Here is an 18,434-nt window from a genome sequence, read left to right on the forward strand (position 1 = left end):
GCCACACTGCATTCTCGAGGCATAGTCATCTTGCCTTATCTGGATGACCTCTTGGTCAAAGGCCTGTCAATACGGGCATGTGAGGAAAGGGTCAACATCACGCTAGATACTCTTGCCCGCTTAGGATGGTTGGCAATGCAAAGAAGTCATCCCTTGTGCCAGCTCAGAAGATCTTCTTAGTAATGATCTTCGACACTTGCCGAGGGTTGGTGATTCTCCCTCAGGTAAAGGTACTGGCTCTCCGGCAGAGAGTCTGGGCACTTCGCCAACCAGTCCCTCATACCATCCAATCTGGGATGAGGATTCTAGGGAAAATGGTGGCAGCAATGGAAGCAATACCTTTCGCCCGGTTCCATCTTCGCCCCCTGCAGCACGCCCTCCTGTCAGCTTGGGACAAGAACCCTTTCACGCTCGATCGGCAGTGTAGTCTGTCCTCTCAGGTCAGGCAGTCTCCCGGATGGTGGATAACCAGTTCCTCTCTGACCCAGGGGAAACCATTTCCCCCAGACCATTGGCTGGTGGTGACAACGGACGCCAGTCTCCTCAGCTGGGGAGCGGTGTTTCACCACCACACAACCCAGGGACGGTGGTCGCCACAGGAGGCACGCCTCCCGATCAATTTATTAGAGATACGAGCAATTCGGCTGGCACTCCAGAAGTTTCGTCACCTTCTAGCAGGCCGCCTTGTCCGAATTCAATCGGACAACGCCATGGCGGTGGCTTACATAAATCACCAAGGGGGCACTCGCAGCAGAGCAACCATGCGCGAGGTGGGACATGTTCTTCAGTGGGCTGAAGCAAACCACTCGGTGATTTCGGCAGTTCACATCCCGGTCATGGAAAACTGGGCAGCAGACTTTCTCAGCCGGGAAGGTCTTGCGTCCGGAGAGTGGTCTTTACATCCCCAAGTCTTCCAGCTGATTTGTCAGCGGTGGGGAACACCGGATGTGGAACTGATGGCTTCCAGAGTAAAAGCCAAGGTGCCCACATATGTCGCTCGGGCCAGGGACCCGCAGGCAATCGCTGTGGATGCGTTGGTTCTGCCATGGAATCAGTTTCGCCTCCCATATCTATTTCCCCCGCTGCCACTGCTTCCGAGAGTCGTCAAGAAGATCAAGACGGAAGGTGTGCTGGCAATCCGGCTGGCCCCAGATTGGCCTCGTCGAGTGTGGTACGCAGATCTAATGCTGCTACTCGCCGATGTCGCTTGGCGTCTACCAGAGCGCCCGGATCTACTTTCTCAAGGGCCGATTTGCCACCCGAACTCAGGGGCACTGTGTTTGACGGCATGGCCGTTGAATCTTGGATTCTAACCCAGGCAGGGTTCGGGAGCAAGGTGGTCGCTACAATGATTAGCGCCTGGAAGCCTGCTTCAGCACGAATTTACCACCACACCTGGAAGGTGTTCTTCGCTTGGTGTCGAGGCCGCGGTGTTTCTCTGCTGAGATTCTCGATCCTCAACATCTTGGCTTTTCTCCAGTCGGGCCTAGACTCGGGCTCGGCCCCGAGTTCCCTCAGGAGACAAATATCGGCTTAATTCGTTTTGTTCCAGCACAGAATTTCTACGAATTTGCAGGTGAAGACTTTCCAGGGAGCCTCCCATTTGGTACCTTCCTATAAGGCGCCTATGGACGCCTGGGACCTTAACCTGGTCCTAAGTGTTCTGCAGGAAGCTCCATTTGAACCACTTCACAAGGTTTCTTTGAGGTACCTTTCCTGGAAAGTGGTGTTCCTAGTGGCCATCACTTCTATCAGGTGGGTCTCGGAGCTGACGGCCCTATCCTGCCGAGCTCCGTTCCTCACCTTCCATAAGGATAAAGTGGTGCTCAGACCAGCCTCTCCTTGTCTCCCGAAGGTTGTGTCCTCATTTCACATTAATGAGGATGTTGTCTTTCCTTCATTTTGTCCAGCACCTGTGCACCGTGTGGAAAAGGCGTTTCACACGTTAGACCTGGTAAGAGCCCTCCAGAGATACTTGTCGAGGACGGTACCCTTTCGTCAGACGGACACGCTGTTCGTGCTCCCCGAAGGGCGCAGGAAGGGACTCGCGGCCTCAAAATCGACCATAGCCAGATGGATTCGTTTGACTATACAGGAGTCCTACCGCATTAGAGGCACGCCGATTCCAACAGGGATCAGAGCACACTCTACTTGGGCAGTGGGCGCCTCTTGGGCGCTTCGGCATCAGGCTTCGACTGAGCAGGTTTGCAAGGCAGCAACCTGGTCCAGCCTGCACACATTTGCCAAACATTATAATATCCATACTCAGGCCTCAGTGGATGCGAACCTTGGTAGAAGGATTCTCCAAGCAGCGGTGGCGCACCTTTAAACAAGAGATACATGTAGCTTGGATCGGTGAGTCAATCTCCCACCCAGGGACTGCTTTAGGACGTCCCATAGTCTCTGTGTCCCCCAATAAGGCGAAGTAGAAACATGGATTTTTGTGAGAACTCACCGTAAAAGCCTTTTCTCTGAGACGCTCATTGGGGGACACAGCACCCACCCTGTTAGCCAAGTTGGCTCTTGTTTTGTTTAAATTAATATATGTTTACTTATTTGATAAAAGGGTGGTGTTTTTTTCTTTGGACATGTTGTACCTGTATTAAGGCTGATTTTGTTGTCCTCCTACTGCTTTGGCACCAAACTGATTTCCGCCCACAATAGGGGCGAGGGTGTATACTGCGGAGGAGGAGCTAACCTCTCTTTTTCACTTAGTGTCAGCCTCCTAGCGGCAGAAGCATACACCCACAGTCTCTCTGTCCCCCAGTGAGCGTCTCGGAGAAAAGAATTTTACGGTGAGTTCTCACAAAAATCCATGTTTTATGAGGAACAAGAAAGGTGGACCCATATGGGAGCATACACTACCGTTAAAAAGTTTAGGGTCTCTTAGAAATGTCCTTATTTTTGACAGAAAAGCACAATTTTTTCCAATGAAGCTAACATTATATGATTCAGAAATACACTCTATGCATTGTTAATGTGGTAAATGACTATTCTAGCTGCAAACTTCTGGTTTGTATTGCAATATGTTTATAGGTGTATAGAGGCCCATTTCCAACAACCATCACTCCAGTGTTCTTATGGTACTTTGTGTTTGCTAACTGTGTAAGAAGGCTAATGGATGGTTAGAATACCCTTGAAAACCCTTGTTCAAGTATGTTAGCACAGCTGAAAACAGTTTGGCTGATTAGAGAAGCTATAAACCTTACCTTCCTTTGAGCTGGTTGAGAATCTGGAGTATTACATTTGTTGGTTCCGTTAAACTCTCAAAATGGCCAGAAAAAGAGAACTTTCATGTGAAACTCGACAGTCTATTCTTGTTCTTAGAAATGAAGGCTATTCCATGCGAGAAATTGCCAAGAAACTGAAGAGTTCCTACAACGTTGTGTACTACTCCCTTCAGAGTAGAGCACAAGCAGGCTCTAACCAGAGTAGAAAGAGAAGTGGGAGGCCCCGCTGCACAACTGAGCAACAAGACAAGTACATTAGAGTCTGCGGATTGAGAAATCGACACCTGACAGGTCCTCAATTGGCAGCTTCATTAAATAGTACACACAAAATGCCAGTGTCAATGTCTACAGTGAAGAGGCGACTCCGGGATGCTGGCCTTCAGGGCAGAGTGGCAAAGAAAAAGCCATATCTGAGACTGGCTAATAAAAGGAAAAGATTAATATGGGCAAAAGAACACAGACATTGGACAGAGGAAGATTGGTAAAAAGTGTTATGGGCAGACGAATCCAAGTTTGAGGTGTTTGGATCACACAGAAGAACGTTTGTGAGACGCAGAACAACTGAAAAGATGTCGGAAGAGTGCTTGACGCCATCTGTCAAGCATGGTGGAGGTAATGTGATGATCTGTGGTTGCTTTGTTGCTGGTAAAGTGGGAGATTTGTACAAGGTAAAAGGGATTTTAAATAAGGAAGGCTATCACTCCATTTTGCAACACCATGCCATACCCTGTGGACAGCGCTTGATTGGAGCCAATTTCGTCCTACAACAGGACAACGAACGACACTAAATACACCTCTAAATTATGCAAGAACTATTTAGGGAAGTAGCAGGAAGCTGGCATTCTATCTGTAGTGGAGTGGCCAGCGCAGTCACCAGATCTCAACCCCATTGAGCTGTTGAGGGAGCAGCTTGACCGTATGGTACGCAGAAAGTGCCCATCAAGCCAAACCAACTTGTGCGAGGGGCTTCTGGAAGCATGGGATGAAATTTCTCCAGATTACCTCAGCAAATTAACTGCTAGAATGCTGAAAGTCTGCAATGCTGTAATTCCTGCAAAGGGAGCATTCTTTGACGAAAGCAAAGTTTAAGGAGAAAATTATTATTTCAAATTAAAATCTTTTTTTTTTTTTCAACTTGTCAATGTCTGGACTAGATTTTAACAAAATTGTCTGGGTGACCCCAAACTTTTGAACGGTAATGTATATCAGTAGATAATCATCAAGTAAGCAACATATAATAAACAAATGCACAATGGTGAGTAACAACGTTTAAGTAAATACAAGTGCTTCTCACCAAATTATAATATCAAAAAGTTAATTTACCATATATACTTGTATAAGCTGAGTTTTTCAGCCCCCTTTTTTGTCTGAAAAAGACCCCCTTGGCTTATACACGAGTCACGGTCCCTGCGATTTAAAAAAAAAAAAATTACATACTCGCCTCTCGTCGCTGGTGGCCAGTTGCCAGTGTCCTGAGCAGGCGGGGACAGTGGCACGCTATGGGGGTCTGGTGCCGGTGTTGCCGCTTGCTCAGGCCCTCGGCACTGGCTTTATTCACCGGTCCGCATTCCACCGCCACATGCCGCTCTGTCTTCCAGGTCCTCTGGCTGTGACGTTCAGGTCAGAGGGCGCGATGACGTAGTTAATGCGCGCCCTCTGCCTGAACAGTCACTGACAGAGGACCCGGAAGACAGAGCGGCGCACAGCGGTGGAACCGGGACAGGTGAATATAGCAAGTTCTGTTACTGTTGATGATTGTGCCTTAGAGCCAATGAAAACCCAAAAGTCTTTACCTCAGTAGATTAGAATACTTTATAACACCAGCTTGAAAAATGAATTTAAAATCCGAATTGTTGGCCTCTTGAAATGTATGTTCAGTAAATGTACTCAATACTTGGTCGGGGCTCCTTTTGCATCAATTCCTGCATCAATGCGGCGTGGCATGGAGGCGATCAGCCTGTGGCACTGCTGAGGTGCTATGAAAGCCCAGGTTACTCTGATAGCAGCCTTCAGCTCGTCTGCATTTTTGGCTCTTGTGTCTTTCATCTTCCTCTTGACAATACCCCATAGATTCTCTATGGGGTTAAAGCCAGGCGAGTTTGCTGGCCAATCAAGCACAGTGATACTGTTGTTTTTAAACTAGGTGTTGGTACTTTTGGCAGTGTGGACAGGTGCCAAGTCCTGCTGGAGAATGAAATTTCCATCTCCAAAAAGCTTGTTGGCAGAGGGAAGCATGAAGTGTTCTAAAATTTCCTGGTAGACTGCTGCGCTTACTTTGGTCTTGATAAAACACAGTGGACTTAAACCAGCAGATGACATGGCTCCCCAAACCATTACTGATTGTGGAAACTTCACACTAGACCTCAATCAGCAATCTCCAATCTTCTTCCAGACTCTGGATCCTTGATTTCCAAATGAAATACAAAATTTACTTTCATCTGAAAACAACACCTTGGACCACTGAGCAATAGTCGAGTTCTTTTTTTTCTCCTTGGACCAGGTAAGACGCTTCTCGCATTGTCTATTGGTCATGGGTGGCTTGACACAAGGAATGTGACATTTGTAGCCCATGTGCTGGATACGTCTGTGTGGTGGCTCTTGAAGCAATGACTCCAGCAGCAGTCGGCTCCTTGTGAATCTCCTCCAACTTTTTGAATTGCCTTTTCTTAATAATCCTTTCAAGGTTGTTGTTATTCAGGTTGCTTGTTCGCCTTTTTCTACCACACTTTTTCCTTCCATTCAACTGTCCATTAATGTGCTTGGATACAGCACTCTGTGAACAGCCAGCTTCTTTAGCAATGACCTTTTGCGGCTTACCCTCCTTGTGGAGTGTGTCAATGACTGCCTTCTGGACATCTGTCAAGTCAGAAGTCTTCCCCATGATTGTGGAGCCTACTGAAACATGCTAAGGGACCTTTTTAAATGCTTAGGAAGCCTTTGCAGGTGTTTTTTGTAAATTATTCTAATTTACTGAGATAATGACTTTTGGGTTTTCATTGGCTGTAAGCCATAATCATCAACATTAACAGAGATAAACACTTGAAAGAGATCACCCTGTTTGTAATGACTATATGAGTCTCACTTTTTGTATTGAAGAACTGAAATATATTAACTTTTTGATGATATTCTAATTTAGTGAGAAGCACTTGAATATAACGCCTCAATATCGTAGGTTGTGCAAATTATCACGAAGAATTAAAGGGAAGAAAACATTGGAGTTTCAGAGACAAAACTCGTAAAAAAGTGTGTGCCAATGAAAGAAAGATGCAAATTTTACAGCATAATGCTAAGCTTACCCATGGTATGTGAAGATGGGGACACCCCACACTGCCCCAACGTGATTTTTGCTTTATGGAACTCTATGGGGGGGGCCCATTATATTATATGGAAGGCTAAGTTTCGGCCCATTATATTATGTGGAAGACTAAGTGGGGGCTTATTATATTATATGCAAGGCTATGTGGGGCCCATTATACTATATGGAAGACTAAGTGGGGGCCCATTATATTATATGGAAGGCTATGTGGGTGCCCATTATATTGTATGGAAGGCTATGTGGGGGCCCATTATATTATATAGAAGGATATGTGGCGCAGATTATACTTTATGGATGGCTATATAGGGCCATTATACTGTTTGGAGGTCTAGTTGGGGCTGTTATACAGTGTAGAGCAGGGTCGCCATCAGGCCCTTACTGGTGCATGGGGCTCGATGAGCATAGGCGGCCCGCAGCAGGTCCCCTCTGTTCTGCTCACCAAGCCCAAGGAGATTCCTCACAGACAACCACAGTTAAATCCACGTTATGGGGGTGCATTATACTATTATGGGGGGAAGGGAAAGGGGATGTGCATTATACTATGGGACTGCTGCATTATACTTCTTTGGGGCTGCTGCATTATAGTATGGGTGCATTATACTGCTATGGGATGCATTATACTCCTATGGGTGCATTATACTTAGGGGCTGCTTCATTATACTATGGATGCATTATACTGCTATGGGGCTGCTTCATTATACTATGGGTACATTATACTGCTATGGGGCTGCTTCATTATACTATGAGTGCATTATACTCCTATGAGGCTGCTGCATTATACTCCTATTGGGCTGCTGCACTATACTCCTGTGGGGCTGCTGCATTATACTCCTATGGGGCTGCTGCATTATACTCCTATGGGGCTGCTGCATTAAACTCCTATGGGGGTGCTGCATTAAACTCCGATGGGGCTGCTGCATTATACTCCAATGGGGCTGCTGCATTATACTCCTATGGGGCTGCTGCATTATACTCCTATGGGGTGCATTATACTGCTATATATGACTATGGGGTACATTATACTATTATGGATGACTGTGGGGCAATATGGAGACATGGGGAAAGTATGGAGAGTCATGAGGCAGAAATGGAGGGCAAGTGGGGTCCAAAATGTGGGATATTTATTTTTACTCTAGGGGCTAATTAAAGGATATTGTTTTTGAGGATACTGTTTTCAGTGTGGGGGAGGAGATGTCCTGTTACTGTGCAGGATGACACGGTTGCTTTTTTTCTTCATCTGGTGTAGTGTAGAGGACGGAGAAAAATTGGGGAATGTGCTCTAGATAACTGTGTTATTTTCTGTAGAGACTAGTCCTGGCTGGAAGAAGTGATGACGGTGTGCGCTGGAAGAATATGAAAATCGGAGATTAAGTACTTCAACTAGTGAAGTCACCGGTGAGTCAGTGTGTTACCTGTTCAATGACACAATACACTATACACTGTATACTATATACAGAACTCCTGTGTATAATGTCACTGGTGATCACTGCATTACCTGTACACGGACACTGTATGCGAAGTACAGAACTCCTGTGTATAATGGCACTTATGGTGATATTAGTATTGTGTTTTTTTTTATTAATGATCAGTATTGTAGTATTTGGTCACTATGTTGTGGTAATATGTGATCTGGGCATGGTGCAATGGTATTTGATCCTTGTATGTGGTATTATTTGATCACTATATGGTGGTAATATGTGGTCTGGTCATGGTGTGGCGGTATTCCTTGTTTGTGATCTTAGTGGTCATTTTAAAGATTGAAAAATAAATAAAAATATACCTAAATTGTATCGGATATTTTAACAAATTTTTAGTAAGTTACAGTAGAGTAGAGCCCGGCCAGAAGAGTCTACATTGTCATAGTGGCGGATTAAAATATTTTTTGGCCAAAACAAAAGATGCTGATTATGTATGTGGTGATGGGAACTGTAAATGTGTGATTGGTGAGAATGTGGTGCAGAAGTGGAGTTTTTCCAAGAGAGGGTGGTGGAACTTTGGACGGTTCAAGGCGCGGAGGCGGGGCTGCGGTGGAGCCTAGGCGGACTTTCAAGGGGGCCCCAAAAATTTTGCCAGTATGGGGCCCCGAAATTCTTAGTGGCAGCCCTCGTGTAGATTTGTGTGAGGTTCATCATACTGTTTGGAGGTTAATATACTGTATGAAGGGTTTTGTGGGGGCCATTATATTGTGGGTGTAGGGCTGCGTTAGAGTCACCGTTAGGCATCATACTGTGTCGGGGTCACCATAATTTGCCAGGTGATACAGTAGGGTCATCACACTGTGCATCTCGAGGGTACTGTGTGGGTATATTCTGCTTTGGGAGGCACTTGTGTTTGCCCCATTCATTGCCCTTAAAATTAAAGTATGATGCAATCTAGGGCTTCAGTAGGAGAAAATGTACTCAGTAAGCGCTGAAAAGTTGTGAGCTATGCTCTTGCAGCCCACTGAATATTATTTTTTTTTGTTTTGGTGTGTGTGTCCTAATTACTGCCTCACTTATTCAACACATTAAGCAATTACCGTATATACTCACGTATAAGCCGAGACTTTCAGCCCATTTTTTTATCCCCCCCCCCTCCCTCTCGGCTTATACGCGAGTCATATACCGGGGGGCCGGTGGGGGAGGGTGGACGGGGGTGTCCGATCATACTTACTCCCTCCTGGCACGGTCTCTGCAGCCCGCCCCCCCGCTTCTCCCAGGTCTCAGGCTCCTTCCTGCAGCGGTCACGTGGTACTGCTCATTAAAGTCATGAATATGCGCATATTTATTACTTTAATAAGCGGTACCACGTGACCACTGCAGGAAGGAGCCTGAGACCGGGAGAAGGGGGCTGCACAGAGACCGCACCAGGAAGGGGGTAAGTATATGCTATATTTATCGATCCCCGGTCCATCGCTTCACGCTGCTCTGCTGTCCTCTGTGATGTTCAAGCAGAGGGCGCAGTGATGTAGTCAGTGCATGCCCTCTGCCTGAATGTCACTGACAGAGGGAACCGGCAAACACGGGTGCGCAGCGATGGATGGAGGATCGGTAAGTATCGCCAGTGCCGGGGTCCTGAGCCAGCAGTGACCCCAGCACCTGGCCTCCTGCGACGGAAAGGTAAGTATTTTTTTTTTTTATTTGCAGTGGCAGCAGCAGCATATGGGGGGTATACTATGCAGCACCTTATGGGGGTATACTATGGAGCATCTTATCGGGGCAGCATATGGGGGGTGTACTATGGAGCATCTTATGGGGGTATACTATGGAGCATCTTATGGGGGCAGCATATGGGGGTATACTATGGAGCATCTTATGGGTGCAGCATATGGGGGTTATACTATGGAGCACCTTATGGGGCAGCATATGGGGAGATTCTATGGAGCACCTTATGGGGCAGCATATGGGGGGGATTCTATGGAGCACCTTATGGGGCAGCATATGGGGGTATACTAAGGAGCACCTTATGGGGCAGCATATGGGGCATAAACTATGGGGCAGCTTATGGGGGCATAAACTTATGGGTCATCTTACGGGGCAGTACATGGGGGCATAATCTATGAAGCAGCATATGGGGGCATAAACTATGGAGCAGCATATGGGGGCATAATCTATGGAGCAGCATATGGGGGCGTAATCTATGGAGCAGCATATGGGGGCATAATCTATGGAGCAGCATATGGGGCCATAACCTTTATGGAGCAGCATATGGGGCATATTATTCTATGGAGCATCTTATGGGGCCATTATTATCCTTTGTGCAGCATTATATGGGGCGTATTTTGTATGGAGCATCTTGTAGGGCCATAACCTTTATGGAGCATCTTATGGTGCCATAACCATTTATGGAGCATCTTATGGGGCATATTATTCTATGGCGCATCTTATGGGGCCATAACGTTTATGGAGCAGCATATGGGGCATATTATTCTATGGAGCATTATGGGGCCATTATTAACCTTTGTGCAGCATTATGTGGGGCGTATTTTGTATGGAGCATCTTATGGGACTCATCATCAACTGTATGAAGCATTATATGGGGCTCCTGATTCATATGGATATTCAAAAACATTTAACCTACTGATGTCTCAGTTAATTTTACTTTTATTGGTATCTTTTTGTATTTTTGAAATTTACCAGTAGCTGCTGCATTTTCCACCCCAGGCTTATACGTGAGTCAATAAGTTTTCCTAGTTTTTTGTGGCAAAATTAGGGAGGTCGGCTTATACACAGGATGGCTTATACACAAGTATATACAGTAAAAGAAAAAAGCCAAAGGAGAGAAAATTCTCTAACCACGTGAGATTTTTTTGCCTTCTTGTATGGTGTTATTTGTCAGCAGGCTTTTTTCTGTTGATCATACAAAGCTTACGTGTGTTAAAAACTTTGTCTTGTCTTCTTTCTCTGCTCCAAGATCTATTGCAGCCTGAAATCAAAATACACATTAATCCACTATCAATAAGAAAAATCATTGCTCAACTTGAAAAACGGTGCCCCGCCGAGTGTGACCACTACAGACATGATTTTCAGACTTTGAATTTAATGAAGTGTAATACATTTTTATATGCTCATTTCCAATTCATCTAGACTGCTAATAGGTATTAGCAGTAATAAATCTCTGTTGCTAAAGTCCATGGTGAATATTTTGACTTTGCATAATTTTTGAAACCATACTGTTAACGTCAGTCACTTTAGGGTTTCATGAAGATAAAGTTGAAAGAAATGAAATCCCTTTATGTACTGTATGTGTTGTACGTTTTAAACTACATATGTTAAGGTATATAAATGCATAACATTTTGGCTTGAAGTAACTCAGTAGGTGAACCTGTAGTTCCATATAATATCTACAATAAAGGCAAAAGAGAAATGGAGCGCACACAAATATTTCCAAGAACAACAATTTTTTTAAAGAACAAATTTGATCAAGGCAAAAACTGCAGTTTTGGAAGAATCAGCACACTCTGTCCGTATCACTGCAGCTACGTATGATCCCAGCCCTTTGCTTCTCTGTAGAAATTCTGTTTTAGGTCTGTCCAAATCTGGAAAGACTTTGTAAGTGATGAAAAAGGTATTTCTGTCCTTTCCTAAAATGAAAAAAAAAAATGCTTTAATGTAACTTCTCGCACATGTATTGGTAACCATATGCTGTTCTGATGCTGCTGAAGAGAAAACCACTTAAATGCTGCTTTATAGCTCCAGCTTATTTTACTGTAATGTACAGATTGTCACTGCTTAGACCACCTCTTGTCCACACTGCAGTTCACAATCTAATTCCCCAGATTTTTTTTTCCCAAAATGGGATGAAATCCATGCACATGCTACGAGAACATATAAAGGTTAAAAGGGTTGTCCCATGAGCAAAATACATTTTAATCAATAGATCTTGGATCGATCATATAAGTGCCACAATTGGATGTGTTTAAAAATGTTCCTGTGCTGAGATAATCTTATAAATGTGCCCCTTTATGTACTGTGTCCAACCATATAGAACTGTTCCAATTCATGGTCAGCACATACCATAGTATCTGGCCATGAGGTAAGGCCTAAGTACACAGACAAAACAGCTGCTGGTTTCTGAGGTAGCACAATTCCCTGCCTGTTTTATCACAGCAATTAGTATTAATGCTGCATCACTAGTCCTGCAAGTCATCTAGGCTCAATGGCAATGAGGCCTGGGGTATGTGCCGACCTTGAACTAGAGCATCTCTGCATGGCGAGACGCAGCAAATAACAGTATATAGCAGAGGCTAATTTAAAAAATAATCTCCGCTCAGGAATATTTTTTTTAACACATCCAATTGTGGAACTAATTATTTTTACATTAGTTCAAATGTACTTTGTTTGTGGGAAAACTTATTTAAGGCCTAATTACTATGGGTGATTGATCTCCAAGAGCTATCTTTCGCTACTCCCCCATATACAAGAAAGCTTGCCCTAGCATTTTTGTTCTTTATGCGAAACCTGCTATGAGATGACTATAGCAGCGGCTTATCTCCCAGAAAGCAGAAGGATCAGCTGATGAAATTCAACAGGCCAGATCCTTCTCTACCCAGCATTATCTGTCGGGGAAGATTCGAGAATCACTTAGGGTTCATTCAGACGTCCTTTTTTGTGTACGAGTGCTATCCATGTTTTTCACAGATGGCACTGTTATTTACAATAATGAATGGGGTCATTCACAAGTATGGGATTTTTCATGGACTAAGCTGTCCACACAAAATTGAGGATAAATGTCCGATTTTGATCCAGGCGTTGGATCAAAGACAGCAATGCAAGTTTATGGGTCCATGAAATAATCAGAACTCGAAGGGCATCCGAGTGCGGTTTGAATTTCACAGACTGTGAGGGTTCGTGCCCACAATTAGGAAATAGCAGTGCTTTGGAAGCAGTGAATTTTTGCGACGTCCATTCACGCAGTCTTTACATGCTGCAGCTCGTAAACCTGCGCCGCGGGTGAGTTTATGCAGGGTCAAATAGAAGCACACTGGGCTTGGGATTTCTTTAAATTCCATCCACTGTGCTTGTAACCTATAATGCAGTGGTTTGGATGCAGCACAGGTGAGCTGTGTCCAAAACACTGCTGTTCTGGATCGTAGGCACTTAACCTTAGATGGTGAATAGAAGAAGGTGGGGAAATTTTTTTTCCACGTTTCATAGAAACTGATTAAACCCTGATCGAAATTACTGATGAAATGCAGTCCTTTTTTCTCGTACTTGAAAAAAATCAATGTCTTAATGAGGCATAACACACGTCTTAGGCTACTTCCACATTAGCGTTTTTCAGCGCTGCACTTCGTGCGCAATAGAAAGGCATGCAAAAATGCATTATGCGTTTTGCATGCATTTGCGTTTTTTAGGCGCATGCGTTTTAACCAGTTTCTAGCCATGTTAACTCTTAAAACGCATGCAATTTTAAACGCAAGTGTGCGCATGTCCATGCGCACGTCTGCGTTCCCATAGACTGTAATGCGTGATTTTGTCGCATTCCGTGCGCAAGCGTGCACATGCGTTTTTTGACACAGTTGGACGGACCCAAAAACGCAACAGGTTGCTTCTGGCGCCCCTAGGTGCACACTACAAAAAAACACATGCGCACGAAAAAGCATACGAACGCATGCAAACACTAGACCATGCGCCTGCCATGTTAAACATAGGGGCGCATGGACGCGCACGATGCACTGCGCTAAAAAACGCTAATGTGAAACCAGCCTTATCTTACTTTGCTGATTTCAACACGTTTGGATGGCTTTAGTCTGATGCATAGGAGGAGTGAAATGAAATACCCCAGAACTACACGTGCTATCCAGTGCCTACCATGCCAACATTTTAACATGGTTACCACATACACAGCAAGGCTCCGAAAAGATTGCATGCAGAAGATAATAAATTGCAAGCAACATTGCATAGAACGTCGGATAAACAATAGCAAAATCAAATGAAATGGATGTTGTCAGTATGGATAAAAGCTCTTATCAGGGTAAAACCAGACTGGAGACAGGCGCATATTTGTGTCATTCATGTTTGACTCTTTATTTTTTTGTAAGTAGCAAACAATTCCGTTTTATGACCATATAAAGGACGAGTGCAAAACAGTAAATCCTATCAATGATAGTTAAGGATGCAATATTTCTTGAGAAACTTAACCTGTTTGTCAAAACATTCAATTACATGGAAGCTTTGGAATTCTATCATATAGATAACCTTTTTTATCTTAAAGATTTGAAGGAAAAAAAAATGTCTTTTATCACGTGAAATAATCTGCAATATATCTTCCTCTAAGTAAAGAACATAACGCTTTCATATTCTACATGTTCTGCGCTTAAAATTTTATTGCCACTTTGCAGTGATTTAATGACCATTATGTGAAACTCTTACAGATTGAACTTGGAAGAAGAAATAGATCAGCTTAAAGTGCAGGCTTCAGTAGACCAAGCCACGATACAAGAATTAAATGTTTGTCTTCATCAAGAACGAGAAGGTACAGTTTTTATGTTTTTACACAGAATAGTCTTCTTGCTCTCATAGTTCTATGATACAAGCCCAGACAGCTGATTGACATGTAATGTTACCTCGCTCCAAGCTGTCATTCACACAAACGGAGGCAAACACAATATTGGGTGCTAAAAGTATGCACACTTACAAAGAGAGATATTTTTATTATTACCTTAATGGTTATATGGCTGTTGTTTGTGTAAAGGGATTATCCGGCCCCTCTTACACTGACATTGGTTTGTGAGAGCTGCTGATGAGGTTGTGTCATATGGATAGGACATGTACATGATGCATGCCGGCTGGGCACGGGGCCTGGTAGATACCTGTTGATGCAATATCATCAACATCTCTTACGAAGTATGATGTGCTGGATCCCCTTTAAAGGGAACTTGTCATGTCAAAAAACCCTGTTCATCTGCAGGATAATAGCATTCTGAAGCTGTGCGTCCCCCACACTGAAAGCCCAGCTACTGGCAGCCTCCAGCTTTGAGTTGTAGAGGCACGGCGTCAAGTCAACGCTCAGCGACAGCTGTAACCACATCCCCGTCACTGACAGCCATTTCTGTATTGATGCATTGCTGAGCCGGCTGTCAGTCAGTCCCATGACGTGTTTATAGCCGCTGACTATGACTGAAGCCGCTATGACTGAATGATGATCATACAGAACACGTCACTTGATTTGAAAAGGGGTGCACGGATAGGAGATTACGCCACACTTAAAAAATACAGAATCACCGCACTCCTTTGAGGAAATGAAATGATGTAGTATATAGTAACAACTGGTCCAAAGCATCAATTTTATTTATTGTTTCGGTCAGACAAGACCTTCTTCAGAATAATAACAGTGGTCTTCTATGACTGAAAGCCTGAGGCTGCTGGGAAGAATAAAGTATATTTTCTCCAGGCAGCCGGGCCATCATTGTAGCAGCTATACAACTTCAGAGCGCTATTAACCTGCAGATTAACCCCACCTCTACAATTTAACAGCAGTTTTTGACATGACAGGTTGCCTTTAATGATCGTGCTATTCTCTCATACATAATGATTACATCTGGAAACATTAAGAATAACAGAAGTTGTTGTCTCATCACTCATGTCTTCTTACAGAAGAGTGTACATATTACAATTTCTGCCTGGGGTATGTAATTCTTATTAGCTCTTTGTTTCTACTGCGCATTAAAAAGGAAGTTAAGTCTCGAAATCTAATGAAACATAAGAAATGAAAGGAAGTAATTGTTACATTAGATTTTGGTGGATAAAGTATTATTTTGTATTTAGATCCCTTTGGTGACATTTTGCTGATATATTTAGAAATATATAGCAATTGCTGGCTTTCAGTCTATAGCTAGAATCCATTTTTAACCCCTTGGTATTGGCTTTCATGATGGAAAAGGGTTTTATTTTTCTCTTTTAGTTATTGTTCATGCATTTATTTTTTTGTCAATATGAGTACGTTTTCCTGGGAAAAAGTGGTATTTTTTCATTGCATTTGGTGTACATATAACTACTTAAATTTTAATAACACCTTCTGGAACAAAAAAAAAAAATCAAAAACCATTCAAAAATTTTTTTTTTTTTTTCACCCTATAGTATAAATAACTGACTCAACGGGTGGATACTAAGTCAGCTATAACAAATTATATATATATATATATATATATAGATTTTTTTTTTTTTTTTTTTTTTTTTTTTTTTATTATTTATTTTCTCTTTTCTTTTTTGGAAAAAAATATACTTGTGTTTCCATAATGTGAGTTCCCCCTCCTTGTGTCAATCACTTAGATGCCATGGTTTCTGTTCACTATTACATGACTGGTATCATAATTAGCTCTGATCATTGCCATCAGAGCGTCAGCCATAATATATAGCAAATGCCTTGGTGTTGTCAGTGCAAAACCTTAAGCCAGCTCCATTAAGGTGCTTTAGGTGGTAGAAAAATCTTCACTTCTCCCCATTGAGAATTAAGTTTCGTAAATACTTGCCCACATCCCTGTTTTTCATAGTCATACCACATAGACATTATAGCTGCAAGTCCCAGATTCCCCAATTTTATGTCACTGTAATCAAATGGGATTGGTCATTGTTACCGCATATTTAATGCTGTAAAAAGAACGAAGTTGAAAAAATAATCGCGGAATGTTACCCCACTTGGAATTCCGTTGCTGTTTTCTTTAATTTTAGTACATTATATGTTAAAAAGAAAAAACCAAAAAAAAACCCTGCAACTCATCCCACAAAAAAACAAGTTCTCTCTTTAGATCGATGGAAAAATAAAAAAGTTATAGCTTTTGGTTTTGCGACTTTGTTACCACGATCTATAAAATGCATTTCTGTCCACAAGGGTATGAGCACACGTCTTTTAAACCCAGACAAACCCATCGAGTCTTTTGAGCGGAATTCTGTTCAGGATTTAAAATGTTAAAATAGACACCAGTTGTCTTCCATCTGTCTTTTTGGCCTCCCTGTACACTTCTTTATTTTGTTTTTGGCATCTTCCAAGCAGAAGACGCCTGGAGGATGGTCAGGGCACTTCTTTTAACCTCTTTGTGTTTTTTGAAACCTGCAGTGGTTAAAATACGATCAAAAGACTGAGCATATGCAGCAAGATGTTTTTACATAGGGATGCTCATGTTAACTCTTTTGATTGGTTTTAAGGGTGCTGTTTCAGGGCGCACCCTCCTGATGACCGGCGATTCCCTCGAATGAGGTGTTTTGTAGCTGACGCTCCTGATTCATTAAGAAGTGTGTGTCTCTTAATGAATCAGGTGAGGGGAGTAGTGGCGTGCAACTCATTCTAAATCTGCTGGAGTAAGATTTGTAGCGTAGCAAAGTCATAATTTGATGAGCGATGATGCCATGCCCCACTTTAAAAGCCCTGGGGCAAGAATGCTGTGAAATCGGCAGAAGTTGCACTTTTTTCCTCAACCTCCCGTTGCACTAAAAATTGTGACTTCTCAAAGTTTTTTTTGGCAGAGATCTGGCAAAAAAGGTTTAGGGAATGGCCCTTATGGTGTGCAAATCCCCTGACCCACTCACCATACAGAGAACAATATGTCTTCTGGAATTGCTCCAAAAGCTGATCTCCAAGAAGAAAGTGACCATCTGCTCTATGATGGCAGCAGGTAGCGCCCGCTTTGCTTACTGTATATTGTATCAGTTGCTGATTGTTGGAAGTTTAGAAACTGTAAAGGGAAATGCCAAAACTTGAAAAGTAACAGCTAGAATGAATTATCATTGACTGCGTGTTGTAGTGAGTGAGATGTAATGTATTCAGCTGTGTTTAGCTGTGGGACTAAACTGAGAAATCCAGTCCCGTAGAGATAAACAAAGGATATTACCGTAATGGTACCTATTGTAGCCTGCTGTGTGTTTCATGTTTTACCTGTGTTCCATGGTAGCATCTTTTGAATAGTGCCTAATTTAGTTTACACACACATTTTTTTAATTGGCCCTGACACGATCCCGAGACAAAAGAAATCTCTAATTCAGCCTAACAAACACAGTGACTGTTCCTACCCAGAGGACAGTTAGTCTGTGGAGCAAAGTGATACTTTCTTCTGCTTTGTCTCGGAAACCTCATGGAGATAGACTGCATGAATGCGGGAATTTTAATTCAAATTCTTCTTTAATATTAAATTCACCCAGGAGCAAGGTTCTTATTTGTAGCTAAGTAAATGACAGAAGTCGACTTATCAAATTTAACAGTGTGCAGCGTCCATGGGTTACAGTGATTAGATTTTTGCTTTTAAACGTTCTAAGCTGGTATATATGGTACTGGAATTCTGCAATAGGCTATATTATAGGTATTACTTAATGAAGGTCTACCTATAACTAGTCCTATTTTCCAGTTATATTCTGATTTGTGCTGTTTGGCCCATGTAGACATATAGATACAAGTTTACACTGAATTGTAAAAAT

At 43.0% G+C, this 18,434-nt stretch overlaps 1 protein-coding gene across 4 annotated transcripts in view; it reads left to right on the top strand.

Moving 5' to 3' along the window:
• CNTLN (centlein) overlaps positions 1-18,434 on the top strand; it is a 494,856-nt gene that overhangs the window by 258,085 nt on the left and 218,337 nt on the right. For all 4 annotated transcript variants that reach the window (XM_073552475.1, XM_073552478.1, XM_073552476.1 and 1 more), the window contains exon 14: positions 14,402-14,502. In XM_073552475.1, the coding sequence (XP_073408576.1) occupies positions 14,402-14,502 (101 nt within the window). The remainder of the gene's footprint in view (positions 1-14,401; positions 14,503-18,434) is intronic.

The sequence above is a fragment of the Dendrobates tinctorius genome, unplaced genomic scaffold, assembly GCF_039654945.1.
Source record: "Dendrobates tinctorius isolate UK_male_01 unplaced genomic scaffold, ASM3965494v1 ptg000191l, whole genome shotgun sequence".
NCBI classification, from domain to species: domain Eukaryota; kingdom Metazoa; phylum Chordata; class Amphibia; order Anura; family Dendrobatidae; genus Dendrobates; species Dendrobates tinctorius.